General features: G+C 38.5%; 1 protein-coding gene and 1 long non-coding RNA gene across 2 annotated transcripts; both read right to left on the bottom strand.

The window, feature by feature from the left end:
• Positions 1-3745: 3745 nt before the first annotated feature.
• Positions 3746-5312, bottom strand: LOC116174896 (isoleucine--tRNA ligase, mitochondrial-like; the record flags this gene model as incomplete). The annotated part of the gene is given in 5 exon segments (XM_031492922.1): positions 3746-3973; positions 4022-4453; positions 4498-4711; positions 4828-5123; positions 5174-5312. Coding segments are annotated over 5 exon segments (1303 nt in total), but the record flags the coding sequence as incomplete, so codon positions are not given.
• A 2808-nt stretch (positions 5313-8120) lies between these two features.
• On the bottom strand, positions 8121-9451 carry LOC116174897. The gene is made up of 4 exons (XR_004146192.1): positions 8976-9451; positions 8676-8917; positions 8508-8621; positions 8121-8333 (listed from the first exon to the last, which is right to left on the bottom strand). It is a non-coding gene; the product is annotated as an uncharacterized LOC116174897 (long non-coding RNA).
• Between the last annotated feature and the right edge of the window lie 757 nt (positions 9452-10208).

Raw genomic sequence — 10208 nt, 5'->3', positions numbered from 1 at the left:
TAAATACGAATTTCAATCAAACAAATTCGGTACACTAAGGTTGCTCGTTTGTTAAGTGGACACCTTTCCTGTTTCGAAATTACTATCTGCCTTGATAGAAAAATGAGCGTGGTTATAAATAACCCTGTTTCAACAACCCATTATAACATTAAAGCCTAGCTAATGGTTAGAAACCTCATTAATGAAATTTGCATCCAAACCTTAAATAATAAAAAAGATAAATAAATACCTAAATAAAAATAAATTAAAATTTTCCACTTTAATTCTTCTTACTAAATCAAAATTTTTCGCGCCGGTAGGTATAAGTATTTGTTTCCCATTTTTTATATTTTTTATTTGATTTTTTGGTTACATAACGTTATACGGACCCCTTAAGCAACGTGCATGAAATTGGAAAAAACTGTTAGAGTACCTTAATAAGCATTTTCAACAAAAAATTTTACGGAAGAAGCCTGACATTTTCCGTAATCTTAATAAGAAGTTCAGTTCAGTTCATTTCATCGAAACATGAGGTTATGTTACATCATATCATGATTATTTTTATGTTGGTAAGAGTGTCCTGAGTGCTTTACTTCAATTTCTTAAGAGGTTATGTTAACATTTTTCGACGATGTTAGATATTGTGATTATCCACCCTTATGGTAAGGCAACACACCTGAAACAAAAATATGATATGCTCTGTATATAATCAGTGGTAGAGCATTGGGCTATAAATCCGGGGTCGGGTGTTCGAACCTGGTTTGAGGTGAATTTTTCATCTGTGGCAGAGATGGGAATTTCCTTAGATCAGTTTCAAGCATTCTGTCGGCTACTCCACATTAGGTTTTCCTGCAGTTTACCTAATACGTAAAGTAAATACCGGAGTAGTATAGAACAACTTAAGACCTTCTGCAGGGACACCTCTAAAAAGCATTATGCGGGTCACTCTGTAATTGGGCGTAAGCCTGTTGAGGGCCTAGAACAAGAGGGACAATAAATAAATAAAATAAAATACTAGGGGATTTTCGTAACGAAGCTAGGGGAGAATGAAAAAAATGGCGACGAGGTCGACGGAAGCTCTTTCCTTTTCTAAGGACGGAAGGCATCACGCTTTCCCGGTTTTTTTTTATTCTTTATTATTTTTATGGTGGTGTTTTGAAGGTGTATTTACAGGTAGTAAACATTTTATTCTTTCTTGTACTAGCTATTAATAATTGAATTTCTTGCAACAATTTGATATTATTTACATTTTGCTGATTTTGCATAATCTACGATAGGTATCTGAATCATGCGGCGTACTCCATGCCGTTGTTTTGAGTACCGATATCTGAATCGTGTTTGTTATACTGTACAGGTGATTATGCCATTATTTTGTTTTATTAAGTATTTATTTCTGTATTCACGAGGAGTTGATTATCAGTGCAATATGTTACTCTGTCCGATTGCTCCGTAACTATTCCGTGAGGGAAGTACCTAATACAGTTTGATTGTTCGCTGTATCTGTTACTTTCTGATTCGTGGTGCGCTGCAGTTCTTGTGCGTTAGCTATACGAAGGGGGGCTCTTTTATTTGATGTTCCGATGTTTCTGTGTGGGAGTGGTTAATTCTGTCTCCGTGGAGTAGGTACTTAATACAGTTCATCTGTCCCTGTATCTGTTGCCTACTCGCCTCGTGCGGATTGCAGTTAGCATCTTAGCAATGCGAGTAGGGGCCCTCTCATATTAACATTTCCACTATTTAAAATATGTTCTGCTTGAGCGATAATCGATTTTCACATGAATAAGTACTTGCTATTGGCCATTGGCATTCTCACCTATACTTTTCGTGTTAAATTAAATTATATAAACGGAAGACTCGAGTAGAGCCACCATTTACATGTTTCCTATGTACATGCAATTTATTATTTTACGAGTTGTGTTAGCTCACTTGATGGTACAGGTATTTTGATGTGTTTTTGTACTGAATTGATTTATCATGTTTTCCACTGCATTTATTATGTCTTGTGTATTTTGTTATGAACTTGTTTAATTGCATTTGATTTGATTACCTGATTTTTATCATACAATTTGAGATGTTTTATTTATGTGTATTTTCTCTTGCATTTTATTGTTGTAGGTCATTTATTTCACGTATTTGTGTGGCCTATGCCGGGGTTTTTGTCCCGTAGAAGGTTTCCCTGGCATGGTCTTGTTATGTGCGTAATATATTTGTTTGTTCCTGTCATTTCTTACGCACAAAAGTTTTGTCTTTTATTTAATTCCCCTCCCGATTATGCCTCACGTCCCAACACATACAAGAACCAATTACACCACGTAGCGTTCGTGCCAAGGTAGGTGGCTCTGCGTGTAGATTTTTTTGCCAGAGTTGCCAAAGGTAAGTATAGGGTAAGTCATCGTTTTCAGGATCGACTTGAATAGACCCCTAGGAACAATACTGTATTTTTAAATATTAGAAAATGTCGATAGAAAACCATAGGTAATAATAATAATAATAATAATAATAATAATAATATCTCTTTCCTGATAGCGTTGGCTTATTGTGCCCATGTGTGATTTTTTTTTTTTTTTTTTTTTTTTTTTTTTTTTTTAGGACCCTACATAACTTCACCAGACACAGACACAGACACTGATCGTTACTTGATTTTAATCCGTGCGATTAGTTAACCAGGCTACACCTGAGTTCTCACAAGAAACACCGACCATAATAATAGCAGTAAGTACTTCTCTACATGTTTTACATAATTCATGTGTAAATTATTTACAGATGAACAACATGCTTCGTTTCATTAACTCAAGATAACGAGAGCTCGGTGAGAAAAAGGCAGCCCGTGAAAGATGCGAGATTGGCCCTTCCCCTATCGGGTGTTCAAGATTGGCGATACGGAAAACGCGGCCCATGAAAGATGCGATAGGTACCGTTCCCCTCTTGAATGTGTAAGGCGGTCGATGCTAATCAGCGATTCATACACAAAAAGGCGTTCGATACGAAAATGGCGCTCTCGGTTGTTCAGAGCGTTCGATACGAAAAGGATAGCGCATGGAAGATGCGCGGGGTGCCCCTTTCCCTCTAGAGTGTAGGGTGGTAGTGAAAGGTAGTCGATGCGCAAAAGGCAAAATGCGACCCTCTCTACGACGTTCTTCTTCTCACGTTCAAGTTTAGACTGTGCGTGCGCTTTCAAAAGCAGTTTTATTAAAGTGTATCCACATGGAGGTGTTGCTTGGTTTGGATATAAGCCGTAGTAATTGTAAAATTATATTATACTTACTACTTTTATTACAATAACTTAAATTCATACACAAACTCCGACAGCTTCTGATCTTCACAAAACTTGATGAGAAACATCAACTTGATGAATAAAATGTCGCATTGCCGATGGCTGTTCAGACGGTTCAAACAAGTTTTTGTCAACTCCTGGTATTGGGAATGTTTTAAATAGACGTTAAACGGGGCATTTTTTGGGAAAAACAGTCAGTCTTAGGGGTTGTAAAGTTCTTGTATTGTTCTAAGAGAGAGAAGGAGTCATTATAAAGGTGTTCTACTTCGAGTTAGGCTCAAGCGTTGTGTCATGTATACGGAGAAGTAGTTTGAGTGTTGTGTCTAGCAAACAGTAATCCCATAAATGGGGCGATTCTTTAAGGTTTTTCCAAGTACCTGATAAAGTGAAGTTATCCACCAACTTTGGCTCAGAATCCAAGTCGTGCAAGTTGCAAAGACCTTTAACACAGTTAATCCACCTCACTGGCATGTTTACAACAATAGACAACACTAACAGTTACGATCGAATTTGTTCTGTTTTTAAGGTATTACATATAACATTACAACGATCACATAAGTCATTTTCACATTTAGCTGAATGTTTCCGACATCTATCACACATAAACAAAGCAGTGTCACTAATTTGTAAATCAAACTCAGGAATCGCATCCCCAACAATTTCAACCCGTGCAACTTGCAATATATCAGCCAGTTCTTTATTCATATCTTCAGCTACCCCCTAGAAAAAAAAGGGCAATAACAAACGGAAAACTACCATAATCGTTACCTTCAATTGCTGATACGGTACTTCTGGTAGCCTAATTGAAACATTACGATTTAAAGTATTAGCGCCCACAATCCTATGCAGATCCTTTTTTATTACTAAAATAGTGTTTTCCATTAATCTTGCGATTTTGGGGTCATCCCATGTCTCAGGATTTAAATGTAAATGGAAGAACGAATCTTGTACTTGCTGAGGAAAATGAAGATACAATTCCTCCGTTAGATGTGGCGTGATTGGCGCAATGCATTTCGCGACCGTTTGAGCAAGCCGATACAGCACAAACTGTGCCGCTTGTCGACTCGGGCTATACTGTTCGTCGCAATACAAGCGATCTTTAATTGCTACATAGTACAAGGCTGAAACAGGATTCGTTACGAAATTAATTAGATATTGTGACAGCCTATTGTAATCGTAGGAGTTATATGCTTGAAAGACCTGCAAGAACATCCTTTATTAAAATGGGCGAATGGTACACGTACCTTATTGTGAAGGTTATGCAGCAGGTGCAACATGTATTTATCTATAACAAGTAAATGGGAAGCATGCATCACATTTTCTTCATAGTCAAATAAGGAACCTAGGGCAAATCGTAACACGCTCCTAATTTTTTGCACTTCATCTGCACTGGTTTGTAAGATATTATCGCTTACGTGAGTGATGGCATCAGAATTTGCATGGCAGACAACCCACCACCTAAAAAATTGTTACTTAAATGATTTTAGTCTTACCCATTGCGTCTCTGCTCAACAACTCTCAAATATTGAAATTTTATGCCGACATTATAGTTCCATTCATGTCAAACTGCCTACCTTAACGCGTCAATGCCGTAAGTTTTCATACCATTCCTTCCCTCTAAAATATCGACAGGATCGACGACGTTCCCCAAAGATTTAGACATTTTCAATCCGTTTTGGTCAACTACAAAACCGTGAACGTATACCGACTTATACGGCGACTTATTCCTTAAGGCAACCGATGTCATTAGGGACGACTGAAACCAACCAGTAAATTGATCGACCCCCTCCAGGTACATATCAGCCACTTGATCGCCCTCCAAGACATTGGACCAACTCAAACCACTGTCCAACCATATATCGAAGATATCCTAGAGATTAGGTTTTGTTAGCTGACGTTGATAAAGGGATGAGCACTTACTTCGCCCTTTCGAATTTGGTCGCGTGGAACATTACATTTTGACTCGATGTCTTCCGGTAGTAGATCTGATACGGATAGTTCCCACCAGTAGTCCATTCCGTATTTATCCATTAGTGAAAACAGTCGTTGCAAAATTTCTCTAAAAGTATACGGCTTAAACGACCGTTTCTGTTGAAGTACTAATTGTTGTTTAGGTTAAACAGATAAATTCAGTTGGTAAATGTTTGTAGCAATTTGAGTGTGTAATAGAAACCAATCCTTTTTGTGGTTCTCCAAGTTGAAAAAATGCGGATAAATAAGGGAATGTTTAATCGTAATTTCGACATAGCGTAAAAGTTTTATATGGCTAGATGTTTTGTAAACGCGTTATTGGACAAATTAATTGGCCTTGTTTACTAACAACGCCAAGTGCAAGATGAAAAATGCAGGTGTTTGGAGTTCGGGCGATGGTGTTGGGAATAGCGAGCGACGGTGGGGAACAACAATATCGAACTTGTAAATATGAAAACGCTTAAGCCTAATGTATTCGCCGTAATACTGTTTGCGGGTCGACTGAAAATAGTATGGCATTGTTGCGTTAAATTATTACGGACAAGTTTTTGCCAAGTTTTACACAGTACCGCTGATAAGACAAAGTTGTGTCCAGTTTTGTATTGTGTCTTATTAAAAATCTTATCACCCGATCAGCTATGATAATTACTCGCTAAGCTCATTCAACAAGTTATTGGATTACCCAAGTTATGTGAGTTTTAAAAGCTGTCAGCTCTGTGTAAAGTGTTTGGTTTGTCATCCATCATATTTCCATTGCCCGGACCTTGGATATTAATTCGACTAATCTGTGAGTACTTATTTTTCTTGAAATCTCTTGAATTGCTCGTTAATTTTGTTTGCTCGTTTTGTAAATGTGTTGTGTGTGTTCAAAAGGCTAACAATAGCCTTAATTTTTTCGTTCAAGTTTTTGTATTCGAATTTGTTTTCATGATTGTTTTTAAACTGAGCTTAGCTTAAACGTAACTTAAAATCCATGGCAACGTTTATTCAAACAATGGTTGCCATGGATTTTAAGCTACGCTTAAGCTTAGCTCCGCTTAAATTTGTCGGCGAAAATGGCCATTAGTCAAATAAATTCTTGTAATTCCCGATTTGAGATCCAGGTAAAGTTTTAATTTTCTCTGTTTGATTTTTTCTGTTAATCCGACTGTTAATTTCAATTCAAAATTTGAGTAGTGAGTTCATTGGAATTTACGATTTAGATTAAAGATTCGTCATTTTCAAATTATAAAGTTTTAGAGACAATGTTAAGATTTTTGTTTGTGTCGGAACCCGGTCATGCCCTGAGGAATTTTAAAAAGAAAGCATAACATAATGGTAATTTGAGCCAGGTAGGTCTCTGCTGGGTGGTATTTTGACCGCGTACCATTACACACAGCAGTATATTCGGGGTGAGGTAAATGAAGCGGGTCATTGTAATTAAAATAAGGGCGTGGTAAATGCGTATGTAGTAACTGAATGTTGAATGTCAAAAAGCGTATGATAGCGCTGAGTTAAGTGTTTAAACCATCCATCGTTGTAAGATAAAGCGCTGATTACACACATCCCCCCTCCCGCCCCTACCGAACGCGAGATTAAAGTAGCGATCAAAGGACTGGCCTCTTGTCTGCCCCGAAGAGATTGCGGAGGAGTTGACGGAACAGAGCTTCCATCTCACTTACTATTTGCTCTATACAACATCACGGACATGCTGTACTGCTGCAGCGTTAAAGTAGAAGCGTTCAGGGCTGTGAGGGAGATCATGCAGTGCTTCGCGTGACAGCGTATCGGGCATTCGAGCGTGAGCGAGTAGCCGCACGCCCTTATGCGTTCGCTGCGCCAAAACCCACAAAGCTACGGATTGCCCAAAACCGCGGGAAGAAAAACCAACTTGCGCCATGCTATCTACCGCTATCTTCTTAAAATGAATACAGTATAGTGTCGTAGTGCACTATTGAAGACAATTTAACGCTTAAGCGCTATTTAAGGGTGTATGCTTATATAAAAGCGATTTAACCACCCACTTTCGTTTCATACATTGGGGTCATAAGTTGGAATTCGCACCTGAAAATTCTAAACATATTAACGTATTACAGTTCGCTTTATTTTTATTGTACAGAGTGTTTTTAATAATACAATTAATTTTCCTTTAGCACCTGACGGTCATTAATTGTACGTTGAGTTATTAGTTATCCCTTTATCCTATTCTTAAAAGAGCAGAAGAGGATCACTGACTGGCAGCTAGCCGGAGCACAGTTGTTTATATAATTACATAATAAGAACCACACGCAATTTAATTAAGTTGTATAAAGATTAATCAGAGCAAAGATCATACTACACTAGATAGACAACGCTGTATAAATTTTGTACTCCCATAATTCGTTCGTCACAATAAGTCGACTGCGTACCCCAGAGGCGATGTTTTTATTACAATAGTACTAACTACCTGGCGGACGTTGAGATAAAAGGCCTAAACTCCGTACAATCTGCGCATGCGAAAGAAACGTCAAAGTTGCAATGTTATTAATTAAAATGTAGGTTAGGTTATTGTTTTCATCACAGGCTGTTATAATGAACAAATATATTCGTAAATCGTAATGTACATTTAAACTCACAGACTTTTGACGTTGTTATACCAAGAGCCATGTTTCGCTGCGGCAGTATAAAATCCGAAAAGGACAGTATAAGCCCCATGTTCACAAATCGTAACCCAAGACATTTCAAATACCTACGAATCGCTAATAAACCGGACGGCTACTACGGTGATAAAACTGGAACGCTCCTACTGGCATAAATATACAAATTTGCTTTCCTACCGCCTCCAATAAGACAGCCCGATTGTAGATGACAACCGACACAAACAGGCCGTGCACCATTAGGACCCGACACTCGCTAGCACGAAGGAATGGCGGCTGTATAAGACCATGCACCAAGTCGTTGGCGTACGTGAACGTCCCTGCATTCAATTTAATGTTTGCTACTTGTAGGTTTCAGTTCTTAGTACAAAGATGCCTTGCAAACGGTCCGACAGAGTTTATGTGCGATTGCAAACCCGAACACAACGTCAGTAAGGTCGCAAAGTTTCTAATGTGCTCCAAGATTTCAATTTGAAATTGCCAATTCACTATAACTAAGGTGCCCTTTTTATTATTCTGTAATTTATTATTATTTAATGTTTAAAATATTGGTAAGCAATAAAAAGTTTACATATTTATCAAATTTATTGTTCTTGAAACCCATTAACTTCTTCTTAAAAAATCAAATAAACGGTTTTTCATGCAATTTAGAAATTAGTAATAAGCACCTTCTTTGGAAGAACCTTTGAGTTAGAAACAGGGAAGCATCTCGACAGACTGAACGTAGGGCTTTCTATCACTTCATTGCAGCGACCCAATTCTCAGCCTTCTCTTTACAGAAACTATGGAAGCACAAGTACAAATAAAACTTTATTGTAAATTATGCAGCTATTTACCTAATAGGTCCACAATTTAAGATCGATTCACATTATCTGTCAAGTCAGATTATATCCCACGGGTTTGGTAATCTTTCTCTCGTCCACGGCTCTCTTGACTATTCCGGTTCAGACAATTTCAAATTGAAATCTTGGAGCACGTTAGAAACTTTGTGACCTTACTGTCGTTGTGTTCGGGTTTGCAATCGCACATAAACTCTGTCGGACCGCTTGCAAGGTGTCTTTGTACGAAGAACTGAAACCTAAAAGTAGCACACATTAAATTGAATGCAGGGACGTGACCGTGTGACGTTCACGTACGCCAACGACTTGGTGCATGGTCTTATACAGCCTGGTTTTGATGGCCCATTCCTTCGTGCTAGCGGTGAGTGTCGGGTCCGTTGATGTAATGGACGAACAATGAAGTTACGTGACGGCCTGTTTGTGTCGGTTGTCATCTACAATCGGGCTGTCTTATTGGAGGCGGTAGGAAAGCAAATTTGTATATTTATGCCAGTAGGAGCGTTCCAGATTTATCACCGTAGTAGCCGTCCGGTTTATTAGCGATTCGTAGGTATTTGAAATGTCTTGGGTTACGATTTGTGAACATGGGGCTTATACTGTCCTTTTCGAATTTTATACTGCCGCAGCGAAACATGGCTCTTGGTATAACAACGACAAAAGTCTATGAGTTTAAATGTACATTACGATTTACGAATATGTTTATTCATTATAACAGATACCAGCTTGTGATGAAAACAATAACCTAACCTACATTTTAATTAATAACATTGCAACTTTGACGTTTCTTTCGCATGCGCAGATTGTACGGAGTTTAGGCCTTTTATCTCAACTGCACTGGTAGAGGCCGTGGCGGTCCCAGGATTGGTAGGTGAGGGGCCCAAACCCGAACTTTGTCCCAACAAGGAAAAAAATAAAAGAAATCTCGCATAATGGAAATGAGATCGACAGAAATTTGATGAAAAAATGAACACTCGGGGGGGGGGGGCTGGAACCGCCACTGGTAGCAAGGGATCAAAAATAAGTGCTGTCTGAAGCAATGAATAAATTTTTATTCATTGGGTGTCGAAGTTCGCCATTGGAGTTCACGTTAAGTACGATTTCCTATGTAAACAAAAATTCCAAAGGTGACTCGACACTCGACAGCAACTCATGTTTCATCGCATATAGCACAGTGCCACCATGCTCAGAAAAGCCCCGGAAAATATGCGAACTAATTTTGAAATAATTCAGGCTGGCCAATAGAAATTCTGCAAAATTACGCGATACATTCCGCGCCATATTATTAATTATTCTTTGACAGTTGACGCTTTACGTTATTTTAGCTTACACTTTGCTTCTTGTATTTACTTTACTTCACGTTTTCCGTCTCCAGTTTTATACAAACTCGTCTTTTTCAAGACTAAATTTCTAGCGCCCTCGGACACGCCCTGTCAGGGACTTTCTGAGCGTGGTGCCACTTGTATACGCATGTTTGTACCATTTTGCGAACGTCTCGCATTTGAATTTTTGATTCACCTTAGTGCGTACTAG

Source organism: Photinus pyralis, unplaced genomic scaffold (assembly GCF_008802855.1).
Source record: "Photinus pyralis isolate 1611_PpyrPB1 unplaced genomic scaffold, Ppyr1.3 Ppyr1.4_LG6, whole genome shotgun sequence".
NCBI classification, from domain to species: domain Eukaryota; kingdom Metazoa; phylum Arthropoda; class Insecta; order Coleoptera; family Lampyridae; genus Photinus; species Photinus pyralis.
This window is presented reverse-complemented; position numbering and strand designations above follow the sequence as displayed.